The 19,594-nt window shown below is 46.8% G+C and overlaps 2 protein-coding genes and 2 pseudogenes across 18 annotated transcripts in view; 1 reads left to right on the top strand and 3 right to left on the bottom strand.

The window, feature by feature from the left end:
- Positions 1-578: 578 nt before the first annotated feature.
- On the bottom strand, positions 579-1,558 carry LOC119299661 (L-type lectin-domain containing receptor kinase VIII.1-like; the record flags this gene model as incomplete). Its single annotated transcript, XM_037576825.1, has 1 exon — positions 579-1,558. A coding segment is annotated over one exon (804 nt), but the record flags the coding sequence as incomplete, so codon positions are not given.
- A 6,894-nt stretch (positions 1,559-8,452) lies between these two features.
- LOC119301974 lies at positions 8,453-11,447 on the bottom strand (annotated as a pseudogene).
- A 2,443-nt stretch (positions 11,448-13,890) lies between these two features.
- LOC119299660 lies at positions 13,891-17,194 on the top strand (annotated as a pseudogene).
- A 239-nt stretch (positions 17,195-17,433) lies between these two features.
- Positions 17,434-19,594, bottom strand: part of LOC119301975 — a 4,133-nt gene continuing 1,972 nt past the window's right edge. For 5 of the 17 annotated variants that reach the window (XM_037578984.1, XM_037578985.1, XM_037578989.1 and 2 more), the window contains 4 exons: positions 19,281-19,360; positions 19,070-19,135; positions 18,880-19,000; positions 18,179-18,753 (listed from right to left, as the gene is read on the bottom strand). In XM_037578984.1, the coding sequence (XP_037434881.1) occupies positions 18,443-18,753; positions 18,880-19,000; positions 19,070-19,135; positions 19,281-19,360 (578 nt within the window). In that variant the 3' untranslated portion in view covers positions 18,179-18,442. The other 12 variants (XR_005147271.1, XR_005147270.1, XR_005147273.1 and 9 more) reach the window with 8 other exon arrangements.

Below are 19,594 nucleotides of genomic sequence, written 5' to 3'. Positions count from 1 at the left end.
GAAGCGCTCTGCCATGGCGACGGGCTCGGCGGTGGTAGAGAGGGAGAGAGAGGGGCTGCCGGTGGCGCTCGGGAGAGGAAGACGGAGACGGAGAGAGAGGGGCTGGGCGGCGGCGAGGGGCGAGTCTGGTCTGGGCACCGGCGAGAACCGTCGGCTTTTATAGCCGCTCCGCGCCGTGTGTACGCGCGCGAGGGAGGGGAGGCGTCGGCATGCCGTCCCGAGACGCGCCGCCCGTGAGGAATCAATGGCAAGGCTAACCGGCGGCAGCTTTGCCATTGATTTTCCGCGGGAACCGAGGCAGTTGGGGGGAAGACGAGCCGCCGTGTCCCTGACGCGGCTGGCCCATGGCTTTTTCGCGCCAAAACAGTTCGCCCCGACGCCCCCGGGCGCCTCCCAGCGCGTCGGGTCCGGCCTGGATCCGCCGGCGCTGTTTTCGGCTCAGGCCGGCGAAAATCGAGCTCCTGAGGGCGTGACTGGGTCGTTTTTTCAGCGCCGACGTAAAAAGAACGTCTGGAAAGGCCTTTCTGGGACGCGGCTGGAGATGCTCTTCTGTATAACATTAGAAAAGATATCTCATGTTATACATGCAAAGCAAGCACAAATCCCAATATAAGCAGTGGACGGCGGATGCTTCACCGCTAGCTCCCGACACCGGTAAAAAATTTACTTAGTCGTCTCTCACATGACCATCGAATTGCACCTAACTCGCCGGGCGGGTTCTGATATTGTGACCATCCATCAATCCACCATTATATTATCTCAACAGCGACGAGGTCATCACCGTGCTGCAGGTGGCCGAGCTGCCGGAGGTACACATCTCCTCGTCGCCCTTCACGAGCACAGCCGGCCTCGACGGCGGCACGTCCGGAGGCGGAGCGGAGTGCGTCAGGATCTGCAGGATGGCCTGCGCCGTGGGCCGCTCCCCAGGGTTGGGGTGGCTGCACGCGAGGCCCAGCAGCAGAAGTCTCTCCGCCTCGGCCTCGTCGAACGCGCCGGCGAGCCTGGGGTCGACGGCCTCGAGGACGCTCCCCGCGCCATGGAGCTCCCACGCCTCCTCCAGCAGCTGGCTGCACCCGGCGGGGTGGCAGCAGGAGTTCCGGCGGCCGCAGACGATCTCCAGCACGACGGCGCCGAAGCCGAAGACGTCCAACTCCCGGGTGGCCCCGCCGGTGTGGAAGCACTCAGGCGCGATGTAGCCCAGCGTGCCCGGCAGGCCGGCCCGGTCGGTGTAGGAGGTCTTGTCGGCGTCGAGCGCGCGGGCGAGGCCGAAGTCGCCGAGGCGGGCGTTGAAGGCGGCGTCCAGCATGATGTTGGACGGCTTCATGTCCCGGTGGATCACCACGTGGTCGTAGTCGTGGTGAAGGTAGTTGAGCGCCGACGCGACGCCGGCCGCCACCTTGTAGCGCTGCTCCCATGTGAGGACCGGAGCGTCGCCGGGGCGGCCGAAGAGGTGCCGGTCCAGGCTGCCGTTGGGCATCAGGTCGTACACCAGCAGCAACACGCCGTTCTGGTGGCACCAGCCTGCAGACAAACAAACAAACAAGCGCGTCCATGTTCGTTAGGGCATATACAATGGTTGATAAGGTAGTCTTATCTTAAGTCTTGCATGTAATTTAGATATGACAAAAAAAAGAGTCTACAATGGGTCATCTCTTAGCCTTATCTTCAATAACTAGTCATTCCTAAAAATGTGGTGAGACATATTATGCTAAGAGATCATCTCTTGTCTTCTCTTAAATAAGAGAAGACAAGCCTTTTCTTATGAGTTCTCTCTCCTCCACATCATTATTTATCCTACGTGGCACTCTTAAGATAGCACCATTGTACATGCCCTTAGCTGTTAATTAATCTACCTTTGTTCGTTCAAGATCACATGGGAACAGTCACGTCTTCATCACCCAAAAGTTTTATACTAATGCAATTGGGGTGCTAGTGTGTGATGATGACTGCTGAGTGTGAATTGCTGCTGCCAATTGGGAATTAGTTAAGTCAGAGATGACTCATTTTCCGGCGGCCTACCCTTCTGATATTTTTTACTCAGAAAAATAAGGAATCAGGTCAAATTTTGCATCATCGGAATGTGACGCATTGCTCACGTTCGATTCCCATGGCCCTGTTTGGATCCCTAAGGGCATGTACAATGCATAGCCTTAAGGTGATGCATTATATGTCATATAGGATCGGATATGATGTAAAGTAGGTTCGGATAGGGAAGCGGGTTCCTTTTCAGGAGGCGAGTGCTTGAAGAGAAAAATATGGTCCGGTGACAAAAACTGAAAAGGTTGAAGTGAAAAGTAGAGATGCGTGTGTACTAGAGTCTTTATTTTCTATTTTTTAATGAAGCCCACTAATGATAGCTTGCATTGAAGAGAAAAATTAATGTAGTTATTTCAAATTACTTTTTGTCATGGGGCATATGTATCCATATGCCATCATTGTACATGCCCTAAGTTAGAGTTAGTTTTAATTAGTTGGGGCTCAAATAACCTAAAAATATCCAAACATAATGGATTAGTTTGGGTTAGTTGGATCTAACCCATCAAAAAAACTAGCCCACACTAGAGAAGTTTATTTGGGTTAGTTCTCATGGGCCCATTAGAAAAAATAGTAAAAAATTGTTACACCTCCCATCCAAATAGGGTCCAAAGTAGTCAAAGATTGAGAAATAATATTTATTATCAATCTAATTTCTACCATCCAAACAGCTCTTTGGTTAGACTTACTTTAAAATTAGTTCAGGGTTAAAATCTAACTCTAATCTTTAACTAAATTAGAGTATTCAAACGGGCCCATGTTGCTTTATTTTATGCAGCTCCTCCAATTGCCGGCCCGTGAAATCATTTTTTATTTCCAACGCCTAGCTAGTTGCCTACGTCGTGCAGCTTATTAATATACTGGTTCCAAGTTTAACGGACACAGATCAGATGACATGCACCTTTGCATGTCACCGTGTGCCTTACGGTCTAAATTCAAATTTAAACATTACGAAAAAATCTGAAAAAAAAATTCATGCATATTCACAGCACATATTAAGATAACCCCTCAAAAATTCAGATCAAAATTCAAAACATACATCAGAAGCAAAAAAAAAAAAATCTGTCATGAATAATGATAGACAAAATACGTGAGCATAGTTTGATCTGTCAACTTCCATGTTCTGGATCATATTCACTGCATTGACTGAATCCAGTTCAATAATGATAGACAAATCACTTCTCTGTAGGGTAAAGGCTAAACCCTCCTTACATGCGCAAAGCTCCGCTTCTAATGCCTCCCTACAAGAGTACAACTTCCTACATGCTGAGAAGATGACTGCTCATATATCATCTCTGAGAATCATGCCTACGCCAATTTCTCCATACGATACATATGAACCGTTAGAATTCAACTTAACCCACCCTTGTGCTGGAGGTCGCCAAATGGAAGTAGCACCCGGAGCTGGAGCGTTGTTATTTTTAGCAGTCTGGTCAAGGGCTATGACCATCTTCCCTTTACGAGAATCAACTTTCATATTCAATTTAATTCCGATGATTGAAGCCAGATAACTTTGAAGAAAACAAACAGAGACCTCCACTGGTGGTGTTGATTTATTGTGAACCACTTCATTGCGAACATACCTGTTTCTCTACGAGGTCATTAATAACATGCATCTAATAGCTTAATCTAAAGGCGCCAGAACTTGGAGCAACCATTCCTTCCATGAGTTGTTAATGAATTCTATAGCCTGTAGCCATCGAACATTTACAGACACTCACCGCTATAAACGCACGCATGTATGCCTCATAGTCGACGGGAATGTCTCCATCCATTAAACGTATATACCTGGAAAGTTTGAAATAAATTCAGAAAAATGGAAGCACCAATGTCAAGTATAGGACTTCAGTCTTGATGGGTTAATAATTTTTTTAAGTATTCCTTTATAATGCGTCTAATTATTCAATCAATATATGCCAAATATATATGTGGCTATGCAGTTTATTTTTTATCTATGCGATGCTAACCAATCTTTTAAGAGCATCTACCGCCGGATTTGGCAAATTCGACCCCTTAAACGCCCGCGGACGCGCCCGGGCGCGTCCGCGGACACTGATCGGTCAAGCCCCAAATTACCTTTTTCACAACCGGACACCTCAATTAGCATATCTCAAATCCATACAAATTCATGCAATTACGTAAACAATGCATTACACACATCGTCCGACTACTACATCAGTAACATGCCACCGGACTATCAAAATTTGGCATGTTTGGCTATGATGGAGAAGATCACCCACGGCTGTCCTTGCCTTTCCCGGCTCCCTTGTCGTCCTTCTCGCGGAAGTACGGTCGAAGACGCGGTAGGGATCGAGCCGGATCTGCTCGTCGCTGGAGCTGTCTGACCCGGGGATGTCCTCCTTGGGTGGCAGTCCGGCCATGGCACGGACTGCCCGATTTTGCTCTCGGGCGAGGGCTCAGGTATTCCTCCACTGTTGCTTCTTTACAATGCAGGCGCATATAGCTTCCTCCTCTGCGGACGCCCGCACCGCCGCATCAGCCGCCTCCACCGCCGCCATGTCGGCAACGAGGTGGGCCCTTATCCTCTCCTTCCCACGATGGGCACGCATCTCCCGGTGGAACTCATACTCCGCCGGAGCGGTGATGGGGAAGGGGAGATTTAAAGGCTCCACGGATCGCGATGAACCAACTCCGTAGGATCCAGGCGCCCAATGTGTCGTCGCTATGGAGTTGCGTCAAACAGATCCTACTGTCGGCCGGATGTTGTCCTTCCGGGAGCGGCGGAGTGCAATGCCGACAACCATTGCCTCCTCCAACCCGCACGGGATGACACCCGGTCGACAGATCCGGACTTGTCAGAGTCAGATCCTCTATCCGCCATTGCCGGAGAAGGCCAGAGATCGCCGGACGGGAGCTTTTGGATGATGGAGTGAAGTGGCTAGGGTTTGATCCGGCCAACGGATGAGAAGGAATATATATCGAGTCGGATGGGCCAGCGTGGGCCAGGTCTGATCAGACTGGACGTTTGAGGCCCACTTGAAGCGTCTGTCTGTGTGAATTTTTATTACTGGTCGATGACCGGTACGTCCGTCTGACATTTAGACGGATTTAAGACGTCCACTTGTAGATGCTCTGACCGTGCAAGCTAGCTGTGCACACGATGCATTCACGCACTACTCACACACACCGTTGGATTGCTTTCGTTTGTTTAATCTGTATGGCTTGTACTCGTGTCGTCCGCTAATCGTGCATGATCACATCGTGTGCACATCACTTTCGAGCTAAAAAATCAGGCCACGTTTGAGGTGAGCTGCCCGAGAAACTCTCGTCTAACAAATTTTCCTTGCTCGCCGGAAAAGGTGACAGAATTTTCCTTGCGCGAGGGCAACGTGTTCTCTGGTTCAGAAACCTCTCCTTGCTCGCCGGTCAGGGGCGGATCCAGCTATATGGCGAGGTTTGGCAGCCGCCATACCTAAAATTTGGCAAAAGTATTGCATATATATACTGTATGTATGAAGCTTTGAGCTGAGTCACTTTTTGGTCAGTTTCGTCAATTTAGAGGATGAATACTCGCAGGGGGCAGGCAACTCATGGCCTCGAATGTATTTCGCCAGGTAGTTGTATTGTTACCTACGTGTTTCTGCCTCGTTAGAGGCCTAACTGCCGCTGAAGGAGAGAATTAAGCAATATAGGTGACTTGCATCACATAAGCCCATGACCCACAAGCCCATGTTCTAAACGAGGACACCATTGGCAGTCAATTGCAAATCAATTCATATGTACTCCAGTTGATTGGACATGCTAAAAAAATGTACTAGTTGATTGGAGATACACGAGTTGTTTCGTTCAAGCACGGTTGATCAGGAATCGCCTTGCAGCCGCCCCTCAAGCTTGTCTCTAGCTGTGTGATGAGCAGTGCCAACTCCGCGAAACCCAGAGCCTCACCGCTTTCCGTCTCTCCGGTGAAGAAACTAGATCTAATCGGACTCAAATCGTCTGAGGTATTACAATATACAACTAGGAGCAACGGCTACTCCTCCAAACTCATGGCAATGTCTGTCTTGTTGTGATATTTGTCCCTACTACCGACCGACCGACCGACCCCTAGTCGGCTAACCCCTAAGGCATGCAACAGAGGCAGCGATTACAGAGCAACCACGCGATCTTTAGTCAGCGTGGTGGGCATGGCAGCGATCACCGTCAAGAGAGGCAGCAAGCAGGAACGTCACATAGTTATATGTTACTACATTGTTTTTTCCCCTCACAAACTCTGCCACACCTAAAAAATATTCCTGGCTCCGCCACTGTCGCCGGAATATGCCCGTGGTACCGGCGGTAATCGTTGGGGCTCCTTTTCTCCACCTTCAAGGTTCACTCCCTTTCCGGACGTCAAAAAAGGTTCACTCCCTTTCCTCTGCTGTCTACCGCCACTCCGATCCAGGTCTCTTCAGGAGGAGGAAAAACGAAAAAGACGACCTGGTTGTGGCCGCGCGCGGTCCATACGGTACGATGAGGCTAGATCCATTGGAGAAGAACGGCGTTGCGCATGGTTCGTGGTACAGGATACCGATGTGTGGCGTTTATGGTGTCGGTCATTAGAGCTTGCACGGCTAGCGACCAACTCAGCCACAGGTGGATTAAGTCCATGTGTGTACGTGCAGGCAACCATCTCCAGTGCTACATTGACAACAGTGGGGTTTAGGAGGAAGAGTACGACGGTGTAGCCAGGGAGAATTTCTGGTGCTCTCCCGCACCTCCCGTGATACGGTGATACGAGAGCTCGTGATCCGTCGGATGAAAGATCCCGTGGTCACACAAAGAGCTTGTGCAAACTTGCAAAAAAAAAACCAAGAAGCCCTGTAATTTTGCGCAGGTCTATAGACCGAAACGCTAACCGTTCGATATTTGATCTAACGAATCACAAACTCTCGTATCAGTGTATAACGGGAGGTGCGGGAGCACCTGAAATTCTCCCTGCGCGAGGGAGCGTAGGAGTGGAGAGCGGTGAAGGAGGGGCTGGACGTGGGGCTCGAGGTGCGTGGGGATTGATTTTAGGATTTCACAGCTAAAGCACGCGAAATCCACCCCATGTTTCCGTGTATCTCACTCCGGTAAAACTTCTCACGTACGCAAACTTGAAATGAAACCAGTAGTTTTGTCAGCCCCATGGCTAATAAGCCCCACCCGTCATCCACTCTTGAATTAGCTATGAATGTAAAAATGAACTAACGCCCGACCAAGCGCTAGTGGTCAAAACAAAGCGATAGTAAAAGATTCGTGCGGTCCAACAGGCTTGGCACACGCGGTTGCCTCAGAATGGCGGGTAGCCTAGCGTCATTTATAGTAGAAATTGCAGGTAGTGTTCTAGTTGAAAAGTATTTAAGTTGCAGATTTCATGGCAGTTTTAAGATTTAGAGCCAAAACAATATGTGTTGCTTTTGGTATGAGTGCACCTGCTGCTTTTTTTTTTGCAAGGTTTTTTTGTGAGAAAACAACATTGAAGAAGGTCCCCTTTCTCCCTCCACGCGGGAGGGAGTGGGGAGGGGGCAAATCCGCCGCCGCCAGCCCTCTTCCCACCTTATCCCACATCTCCTGCTGCCGCCCCGAGGCTCGACCGGGCAAAGCCCAACTAGAGCCGGCAGTGGCGGGGCCTTCTCATTCCCATGGTGGTCGGGGGTTGGCGCGGCGCGACGCGGCCCCTTTATCGCCATGGTGGGCGCCGGTGCTTCTGCCAGGCTTTAGGCGGAGCTATTGGTGGTGGGGCATGCGGTGGCGACTGCGGCGGCGAGCCAGACCTGAGCGGCGGTGGCTGCTCGCGGCGCGGGTCGAGGACAACACGCCAGGTGGTGTGCACCTGGCCACAGCGACTGTTGTGGCCAAATGGTGGCGCGTGCCTAGGTGGCGTGTGCCTAGGTGGCGCTGGCTGGCTGCCTCAGCTCGCTCTTCGCGGGCGGTGCCGTGCTGCTGGGGTCTTGGTTGGGGCAGGGAAGCAAGGCGTGCCTTGATGTGTTGCAGCGACGTGGCTGTTGTGGTTCTTCAAGCGGCACCAAGGGGTGCCGGTGGTGACCTCTTTTTCTTGGATGTATGCCGACGACAGGTTCAAAGCTAGGGTTCATGCTCGGGCGGCCAGGTCAGGGCCCGGGGCGGACCGAAGGTTGTGCTTCGGATAGGAGAGGTCAGGCTTGGCCCGAGATGTGCTAGTGCTCTACTCATGGGTATGGTGCTCGGTGGCAGTGGTCATGTTAGCGTTTCATCAGTGCATGGATGGGCCTTGGTGACCACGGACATGGCGTTATGTGAGCTTGCCTGGAAATGGCTCGGGGCTGGCTCGCCCGCGGCCGTCGACAATCTCAGAGTTGTGTTCCCCTAGTCAAGGGACGCAGGTGTGGATGCCTCCTATGATGGAGGCGCCTACCCAGACTCAGGACTGATGTCGTGCATGCTTCTTACATGTACAAGGACGGGAACAGAAATTCTGAACAAGTTACTTAGAGACCAATCAGAAGAGAGGCTCATACTGAGGGCAAGTAAAAGCTCTGGGCGTACTCCTCCCTCTTCTCATGATATATTTTGCCCTCGGCTTGGACAGGATGGCAGTCCAGGCAACGTTCACTTGCAGCTCCCAGGCGCCATGACTGCAGACTTGCTCTTCAGCAGGGTATGCTACGCTGACCAAGGTGCCTGCATCCTCGTCATCGCCATCATTAAGGAAGCGAACATGGACAATAATTTCATCGTCTTCTTCATCCGGGTCAGGGACAGCTACCAAGTTGCGACTTAACACAACAGAGGAACCGCTCTTCATATCTCTACTATCATACACAATCATCTGAGTCTCAGGATTTTCACTAGTCCCAGCACATATTTTGCCAGTCAAAGGTGGTGCTCCTTTCAAAATCTTGACTTCAAGGCTAGCTGCCACTGGACCATCAACAGGTGCGAGCACCAACTCCACTCTGCTCAGCCAACTACTAAGCACCCTTGTGATTGGTTCATTGTCATAGGGAACGACATGGAGCTGTATTACACCTTTGCTAAAATCTTCGTCGCCGGCATCACCCTTCACCCTCAGATTGAACTCAAAGTAAATATTATCCAGCGGAACTAATGCCCGTCGTGGACCTGTCAATGTTAGCATATCATCCTGCACAGTAATTTAGGAAATGTCAAAATATGTTTCTGCGTAGTAAGTAGAGCAAGCTGTGTAGCTGGACATGCTAACCAAACCAAACTGACTAGTCACATAAACTGAAACCAATTTTAAAAATTATCTTGTATAACTAGCCTGCAGAGCATCCATCACCTCTGATACAAATTGGCTACCAATACCCATGCATTTGTGGCTTGCATGTTAAACAGAAGGTAACACTTTTTTTTTTGCGGAACAAACATGTCAGCATTAAAAAAGGCACTTTTTACAACCTGGCATGTTAAACAAGTAATCAGACCACAGTGTACAAAATAAGCAACCAAACCTCACATGAAGTTAAAAGGCAACAAGTTTTGAACAAGTGACCAGAACTAAATGGAGAAATCTGATAGATAGATGTATATGAAAAGGCACAACACTTGATGAAATAGTAGTGTATGACAATAACAATCAAGTTGCTAGGGAACTATATTGACAAATAATAGCGGAGGTCACAACAGAACAGTACGCTAAGATAGCTACATCATGAGAAAACAATATGCTACGATAGCTACATCATAACATAACAGTAAGCTCAGATAGCTACATCGTGAACAAACAGTAAGCTCAGATAGCTACAACGTGAACCAACAGTAAGCTGCAACAGCTATCAATGTTTTCAGTCAAAATGTTAACTCGGTAACTCGCAAACTATTTTTACTAAAATTCGTGTATCTGGCACTCCCTCCATCCGCAAATACTTGTCCTAGGAATGGTTGTATCTAGACTTATTTTAGTTATAGATACATTCATTTTATCCATTTTTAGGAGAAGTATTTCCGGACGGAGGGAGTATGACGCTAAGCTTCTGAATACTGGTAATTGCAACCACGAATGACAAGAGACATTTTCCAGTTAACATTGCAGAGCAGGACCTGTTCTGATAGGGAAACAAGTACATATAGAAGAAATGCCGAAGAGTACATGGCATAAACCTAGCAAATTTTAGCAGACCATATTGAAGAATGGAGCTGCTTGCATTTCAGTTTGTATTGAGTCTAAAAAGTTCGGCTCAGATACCAGACCTGTGAAACTACTTACTAGGGCACCAGCGATTATATAATATAATATTATGGTGAAATTCAGCATACACACCTTGTATACACAATAGAATTATTATCAAGAGGATAAAAATATTAGGATTTGGTTAGTATATACGAGTAAGTAAAAGCTAACGAAGCAAAGGGATGGACTAGTGCACACCTTGGAGCTGATCATCTGGGGGTCTTCCCTTCCACGTCTGAACAGGTAGATACATCTGTAGTCAATCCTATCCCTTGCAAGAACAGTACCATATATGCTGATTGGATAACCCCGGTCAGATTCAATTACTTTGACGGAAATGACGTTGACGGCTGACGTCACCATGTACTTCTCCAACTCAGGAGTTATATTGCTATCAAGCGGCGGCCCAAGGCCAAACTTAGCTGTAAATCAAAGGCAAGAGACACAAGTCAGAACCAGCCAACAAAAGATGCCTAGTTTATTGTTCATATAGATACACCAAGGGAAGAGGCCGAAGCGAAATCTACACTCATCAGTCTCTGCATGTTCAATCAATCAATCAATCAATCAATACCCAGACTGCCAGCGAAACAATTGCAAGCATACTCACACTCTTTATCGAGGTCGAAGCCGGCTATATTGAAGCTGCAGAAGCGGGTAGGGACCAAGAGTTTCGACTTAGGATCCAATTCGGAGATGCTTTTGACACAGGCAATGCGAAGCTCCTCGAGCTCTGCCTTTGCCTTGAGAGCATAAACTCACCATCATCATCATCGCTGTCCCACATTGGAATCTCAAGCTCCTCGGTCACTTCCTTCTCCTCCACAATCGAGACGATCGAACTTCCAATTTCCGTAAGGGGTTGCTCACCCATCTTGCAGGCCGGAAGACCCATATCCTCGTCCTCCTGCTTCTCCTCGTCGCGGGTTGTTGGGCTGGCCGCGATCTCCATAGGGGCTTGCTCCTTCGGGGTACCATCGCTGGCTGTACAACAATCAAGAAATCCATGGTGAACAGAAGAAGGTAACTAGAAAAGAGAAAGGGGGTGGAGTGGAGGAAGGAGACGGGAACCTTCTTCGTAGCTGGCGGCGGCGTCGTCCTTGTCCCAGCGCCGCTTCCGACCGATCAGCGCCGTCACGGGCAGCTGGGTCTCGCCCAACATCTTGCCACCAGGAAGAAGAAGAAGGCGTGAGATGATCAACGGCGATCGACGTCGCCGGCGGCAGAAGCTAAGATAGGGTTTGAGGGGGGGCGGCGATTCGATTGGGGAATCGAATCAATAAGCCGGGACAGGAGTCGGAAATGTGTTCATGCCCATTAGGCGGCGTTGGTACTACAGCCCAGTAATCTTCCGCTTTTCTTTTTGACATCACTTGGCCCGGCCCAACTTGGTCCTTTTTCCGGTTTTAGGAAGCTACGGACTGATTTTTCTACCCCTCAAAAAAAATACAGGCTGATTTTTCTTTGTTTCGTTTTTTTATTTTTTATTTTTTATTTTTCTTTTCTTTCTTTTTAGGATCAGCTCTATGTTCAACGAGGCGTGGTTCACGCAACGGCCATCTGTCATGAGCAAGAAAATATACAAGCCAATGAGAGTTTTATTTTAAACAGTGTACAGATAGATAATATTAACATGTGTAAGAAAGAATACTTGTTCCCATCAACCGCTGCAAAATAGCATCAGTATTCTGTGTGCTCCTCCAACCCTAGCTTAGCGAGAATACCTGTTTTCACACCCTCGACAATAGTATCATCTGCGCTAGTCCTGCAAGTACACCTAAAATCAATTTATCACGGGAAAACAAGTTAGTTTAAACCAATGGCATACCAGCCTTAATGCATTGAAAATAGACAAGGGGGATAAGAGCATCAGGAGACAGGAGAGGGTGCGGATAAGGTATCAAGTACTATGCCAAATTTAAATGTGTGTACACCTCACTGTAGGCAAGTCACCTTCTTTTATTAAAACGCGTTAAATTCGTTACCATATATACTCGCCCACAACAAATAAATCAACTGAATCATGATTTTTTTTATGTGCACATGGATTCAACGCCATTATCCATTAAGTAAACCAATAGGGAGCACCTGGAACTCAGCTAGCTGAGATTTATCTATGGTCTCATTCACATGACATCATCATATATATTGGCTAGACTTTTTTCTTCTCCCCATGATTTGCACGCGTCATGTTGTTTTTCGGGGCTTGGCCTTTTGTTTCTCTGTAGCTCGTGCTAGAGCATAAATACGAGTCCATAAGAGAAGCACATACGTCTTAGTGGGCTAGCCTGTACAACTTATTTTAGTTTTCATAACACAGTTTTTGAGTGTTTTCTTCGCTGTCTTAAAAAATAGTGTTTTCTTTGTTGATTTTCAGTTTTTACTTAGTTAAGCACCAGCATGATGTCTAGCATAGGATCTATCCTGCTTTTGTCCCATGCATTATTTATTTATGTATTAAAAATCCATCAAATTGTTTTAAAAATGATGGAGTTTGCAGTTTGTCTGTATGGAATTGGTTGCTACTTCTTTGCCTCGGCTGGCAGTCTCCTTTTGTTGCTGTGTTGGGATAGATTTTCATTAGCTATGTACACATAAAAATATTATCTAGTTGGGCTTGTCATCACATGAAAAAGAAGACGCATTTAGAAGACCGGCAGTTGCGACCTGACTTCAAATACTTACAGTTGCGATCCGATCTTGAAAACTTACAGTTACGACCCGGCCATGAAAACTTGCAGTTGCGGTCCGACTTTGAAAAGTAGCAGCCGTGACTCGACTATGAAAACTTGCAGTTGCGACCCGCTTTGAGAACTTACAGTTGCGACTCGACTATTAAAACTTGCAGTTGCGACCCGACTTTGAGTACTTTCAGTTGCAACGCGACCTTGAAAGCTTGAAGTTACGGCCCGACCATGAAAACTTGCAGTTGCGACCCGACTTTGAAAGCGTGCACTTGCGGCCCGACTTTAAATACTTGCAGTTGCGACCCGAACTTGAAAACTTGAAGTTGTGACCCAACCTTGAAAACTTGCAGTTGCGACCCGACCTTAAAAACTTGCACTTGCGACCCGACCTTGAAAACATGCGGTTGCGACCCGACCTTGAATACTTGCGGTTGAGACCCGACTTTGAAAACTTGTTGTTGCAACCTGACTTTGAAAACTTGAAGTTGCGACCCGACTTTGAATACTTGCAATTGCGACTACATCTAAAACCTTGTAGTTGCAACCCAACATGAAAGCTTATAGTTGCAACCCAGCTTGAAATCATTCAGTCGCGACCCAACTTGAAAACTTGCAGTTGCGACTAGTCTTGAAAACTTGCATTTACAACCCCGACTTAAAAGCATTTACAACCCCGACTTAAAAGCCTACAGTTGCGTCCACATTTGAAAAACGGTTGTCCGCGATCAGTTTTTGGAAACCTCGAGGTTGCGACTCCATCTAAAAACTAACACTTCCAACCTACTTGATGGATTGCAATTACCACCCAATTTGAAAATTTTGTAGTTGTGACCAGACTTAAAAACTTAGGTCACACAATTTTGTTGACTGAAAAACTCATGGAAAAAGCATTTCTACCGAAAAGGAGGCATGGGCTTTGATATCAATATAATGAAAAAACAAAAAATACTAAATAAAAATGAGGAATAAAAAGAAAGACGAAAATGGGAAACAAAAAATATAGAAAATGGAAAAATGGAAGAGAACAATGAAAAAGTAGTGAAATCCCTAAAAAAGTCAATTTTTCAAACTATGGTAACAAATGAATATTAAGCTAAAGAAAATGAATACACGAAATTAGGAAAAGGGAGAAGAGCAGAATAATGTTCTACTGCATGAGCAGTAAGAGGGAGCATATTAAACTTTGCCCTACTACATTTAGTGAAATAAAAAAACAAAAATAAAAAACAATTAATCATGCGGAAAAAAAAAAGAAAAGAAAGTCGCTACAAAGAGCTGACCCCTGGAAGCGACGGTCAACAAATGACAATAACATGATTCAAAAATGAAAACATGTGACAATAGCATTCAAGGAAGAATGCAAACAGCTAGCAACTATTCGCATCATTCGATCATATCCTCTTTCTCTTATTCAGTTGGGTAAAAAATAGATGAAGAAAAACCCATATAGCCCAGCTCCGTAAACGAAAAACAAAAAAGCTAGTACTCGTGCACATTGGCTACGCCCTGTACGAGACTAGAAAGGCCGAATCGACTACAATCTGATGTTATGCTAAAAAAAAGACTACAATCTGATGTGTTTGACAGATCAGCAACACCGAAACCAATAATAGAGGCGAGTCAAAAGGAGGTAGGGGTGGGAACTGGATCCTCTAATATTGAAAAGAAAAGTTAGAGAAGTTACGATGCCCTAACTTTTCTCATTTCTATTCATATGATTAAGGCTAAAATGATTTAAATTAATTTCAAAATTGATGATCTACTATGTACATTTATAATAATTACATACAAATAAATTGATGATGAAATAAAATTAATTTTAAATTATTTATATCTATAGTGAATACCAACAGTAAACAACCCGCTAACTACCTAATACTAACAGTTTCTAGCTTTCATTCCTCATTTTACACTAGGCTAACTGTAGTATCGTGATTTTCTTTGTCTGTGTTAGAGGATCCGGTTCCGTCACGGTGGGCCGTTAGAGCTGTCTGCCAAAGTCATACTTCACACTCACGACACAACTCGATCCCCACTTCGTCCACCAGCAGAAGGAGCGGCATCGCTGGCTTGCCGCCTCGAGGAGCCCCGCCGTCATGGGCCCCAAGGACCCTTCGCCGTTGCTGAGAACCACGGGCGGAGCGCCGTACGGGATGGTGCGGCTGAACCACGGGTCGAGATCCCGTCTTTGCCCGGCGCGCCGGCGCCCTCGGAGGACGTGCTCCTCCGCCTCCCCGGCGCGCAGCTCCACCTCATCGATCGCCGACGCAGCCTCCCGCTCGCCGCCGGCGACCTCTATCTGCCCCGCATCCGCGCCGGCGACACGTCCCTCGCCGCCATCGCGCGGCTCGGCCCCATCCAGTGGCCCCTCGCCCGCGACGTCGCCGCCGTCAAGCTCGACCCCCGCCACTACTCCTCCCTCGCCGTCCCCGCCTCCCCCGACTACCCGCTCCACTACGGCCTCACGCTCTCCAACCCCGACCCGCGCCTCGACGGCGTCCTCGCCACCTACACCAGGTTCTCGGCCCATTCTGTTGCCGGCAGCGAGGGGCTCGCCCACAGGGTGCGCGGCGAGGTGGAGGCGGCCGCGTACTGGACGACCGTGGCGCCGAACGTCAAGGAGTACGGTGACACCGTGGCGAAGGCGATCGCGATGGGCGCCGACAACCTGGCCAAGGGGATACTGTGGTGCGGCGAGATGACGGTGGAGAGGCTCCGGTGGGGGAACGAGGTGCTCAGGAAGAGGATCCAGCCCGGTGATGCTGAGGCCGAGGTCAGCCCGGAGATGCTCAAACGGATGAAAATGTATTACTTTGCTTCTCACTTGTTCATATCAAATGTGTTCTTAATTTGCAGCCATGCAAGCTTATCCAGTAAGATCTGTGATGCATAATGAGTAAATGTTTCAGGTTTTGGGCACATCACAGTTCGTAGAGGGTGCTTGGATACGTTTTAGTCTCATGACTAAAAGTAATGGGACTAAAACTTGCTAGCCTCATCCATGCTTGGATCCAAATACTAGAGAGACTAAAATCAAGTTAATGAGCATTTATTATCCTCGAAACTCTTCAATCCAGAACTCGCCTGAGTTAAAGGAGAGGAGTTAAATAAGGAGAGAGATGGCTAATCCACATTTTAGTAGGAGTACCCATGACTAAAAAAATTTAGTCTCAATACTAGTTTTAGCCCCTCTTAGTCAGGGGTGCTTGAAACTTTAGCCTCTTAAAGAGATAAAGAGACTATTTTAGTCAGACTAAGATAAGTCTCTTGGATCCAAGCACCCTCGTAGTCAGAGTAGATTAGTACTCCCTTCGATCCAAATTAAATGACGCAACTCTAGTAGTACAACTTTAGATCGTGATACAATGTGCCATCTTGGGCATCTCATTTGCATTCGATGTTATTCAGGTTGTATTAAAAAGAAAGTCTATGGTTGGCAAGCATAATCTATGCAAATTAGTCAAGTAATCCTTTGGGCTTAATTACACAATTTGGACACAGATAATTTCAGTCAAATATTTCTGTTACTGTCAGCCATAAAGAATCAGTACATGTCGTTTCTAGCAGGGTTAAGAAGGTGACAAAAATGTCTGAGAAAGTGGCTGCTGGAATACTGTCTGGAGTCGTGAAGGTTACTGGCTATTTTACAGGTTCATTAGCTAACTCAGAAGCTGGCAAGAAGTTTTTCAACCTATTGCCTGGAGAGATTGTTCTTGCTTCGCTTGATGGATTTGGTATGTCATCTTTTTTCTTGAAAGAGAATGTGACCTATGTTAATATTTGCGTGGTGTGAACCATGAAAATGATGCCAAACTTAAGCATACCATGAAACAAGATCAATATACCACACAGACACATGATATATGTGTCTCACAAGTATGTGTTGTTCTGCCGTACATCCTTGTTCCTACTCTCTCTTGGTCTTGGACCAGGATTCGGAGCATTTTCCCTCATACGGTGCTTCTTCTGTTCAGGTACGGAGAGAAAGCCGCTGCTGCGACGAATGAAGGGCTCGATGCAGCCGGCCACGCCCTAGGCACGGCGTGGGCTGTGTTCAAGATCGGCCAGGCCATGAACCCAAAGAGACTCCTGAAACCCAGGTCGCTCGCCATATCCACCGTCCGGTCTCTGCTGTCGAAACTGTAGCCACCACACCCCCTGGCCCCTTGAATGGATTGAATCGCCGGTCCATCGTACCCTCTTCTCGGGGTTCGCCTAGTTTCTACCGCCGCCACGATCCGCCCAGCCGGCCTTGCTCCACCATTACAATCTACTAGTGGTTGGGGCGTGCCATTGGCACGCCTCCTGAGCGGTGATGCGCGCACTTATCTAGCTTACATACATCCTTAGATCTAGGTTGAGCCTTGATTATATATAACAAAAGTGATTTGGGCACAGGTAAATATAGCTATCGGACATGACGAGGGTGCTCCTCTTAAGCGTTATTGTATGCACAATCATACTGCAACGTTCTAACAACACATACAAACAACATGGTTAAAAATATAACACTACCGATAGCAACAAAAAATAGCAGCCCCTAGAAAACCTCTGGCATGGTTCTTTTAAATCACATTCTCTATAATCAGCTCGTCTCCGGTGTATCCCTTCTCTTTTAAAAATATGACACTACAGATAGGCATGGAGATCACTAACTTACAGAGTGGGTAAGCACCGCAAAGATGACATTCATGACCTGGGCACCCGTGTATCCCTTCTCTATAATCAGCTTGGCCATATACCATGCCCCCAGAGAATAGTCGCATAACAGAAGTATCATGACGGTGCCCATGCTCGATGGCCAGTGGGGAGTCGGCGGCGCCGAGCCGCCTCCCTTTTCAATTCAGCAACTCTCTGCTTGTGAAGCTTCTCAAACCAAGCACTGCAATGAAGCAAATATAATTGTAAGTACTAATACATCAATCTAAAAGTTACTTCACTGGAGGACACAAACAATCTATGTTAAGCTAAAGTTAATAATGACAGTTGAAATGTCCTACATAAGGTACTAAAAATGCATACGAGAATGTTAATAATCATCATTTGAATAAATTTCTTCTTCTATCACCTCTCTACTTGATCCCCGGTCCCAGTGCCCATGCTGAATTAAAACTGAAAATTCGTCTACCAAACATCCAAACATTGTCCTTGGAATACATCATGGTATGTAGTATACGCAAGCACAAACTAAATGGGAAGATCATTAATGTCGACAAGTTAGTAGAGAACATCACAGGGATAGGCAACACTTACTTGCATGCTTGAATCTCTGAAAATTTTGCTTCACATTGCTGCAAAAAAAACCCTAACCAATCAATACCGTAACTTCTTCCAAACATGAGATGGGAAGGCCTTAAGGGATTCAGGTTCCATGCTCCCCACATAATTTCAAAATTACAATTATTTTGATTTGTAAAACCAACTGTGTGAGTGTTCAAAATGTTTCTGCGAATGGGCACAAAGCTCCCGCATATCCAAACTTTTTGGACAAACTATCCTTGGTAATTGGTACCAAAGCAAGCAAAAATTGTGTAACATGTGTAATTATATACAGGACCAACTGAAATTATACCACATTCTTCCTCAAAAGAAAAAAGAAAACATGCAACATTTTACCCGTGGATGGTGGTTGGGTGTTGATTTGTCTTGAAATACAAAAGTGGTCGCTAATATCACAAAGATTTAGTTCAGCTAAGATCAGGCATGATTTGCAGGATGAGGAGTTAATTGACCTGCTGGTGCATCCTCCATTATTCATAGGGTAGCTTTCAACTGTACTCACTTTCACCTCATTTTCTTGTAAGTATTGATGGTAATCCGCAGGGAGGTGTCTCAAGTCACAATTTATGAAGTTGTTGCAGCAGCATGAGAAGATAGCTGAAACCAGGCAGATTACTGTTAGAACCAAAGCTTGTAAAATTGCCACCCTTATCAAAACAGGATTGTTCTTGGTTCTTCAAGACAAAAACCGAATGCACCTACAGAGAAATATGGGTATTATACCATACCAGTCCGGGAAGGCTGGCCTCACCGGCATCCACTCGTGGTGACAAGGAGGAACTTTAGGAGGAGCATGTGGACGACGGCTGCCACGAGCAGAAGAAACTCTCAATGTGCACATAACCTGCATAAGTTACAAAATGATCCACCGGTTCTCGAACGCGGATAATCATGACATCAAAAAATGGGGCACCCTGCGGAGGTAATTGGCAATCCAGGTTGTCGGCTTCCTCATAGTGATATGCCACAAAAATCTAACCTATCTTGTGAACAATAAAAAAAAGAATATGAGCCTCAAAGAAAGTCCAGACATCACAGATAAAAAAGTAATGAAACAGAATATGAGTCTCCTAGAATCACTTGACCAGCTCAAAAAATAAAGAGCCACACGAAGCTATTCTCACCTGATAGTTTGGTTGCTCACATTCACATCCATCCAGCGAGTCCTGCAGTTCAGAGCGGCGAGAGAAAGCCGACCTGCTGTCTGCACAAGAGGGTTGAATTCATTAAGCATTTCCATTAGACCATCAGCTATCGCTCTATCCATACCACTCTCTTTTTCACCATCTTCAGACATCACAGCCTTAATTCTATTGCTCACCTCATTATGCGTGTCATGAATATACAATTCAGAAAATTTTGGAGTAGCACCTCTGTTGGGCAATAGTGATCCTATACGATGATATACCAGACCATGGATTTTAAAAACATAAGGACC

This window comes from Triticum dicoccoides, chromosome 5A (assembly GCF_002162155.2).
Source record: "Triticum dicoccoides isolate Atlit2015 ecotype Zavitan chromosome 5A, WEW_v2.0, whole genome shotgun sequence".
NCBI classification, from domain to species: Eukaryota; Viridiplantae; Streptophyta; class Magnoliopsida; order Poales; family Poaceae; genus Triticum; species Triticum dicoccoides.
The sequence above is the reverse complement of the archived record's forward strand: the minus strand, read 5'-3'. Positions and strand labels throughout refer to the sequence as shown.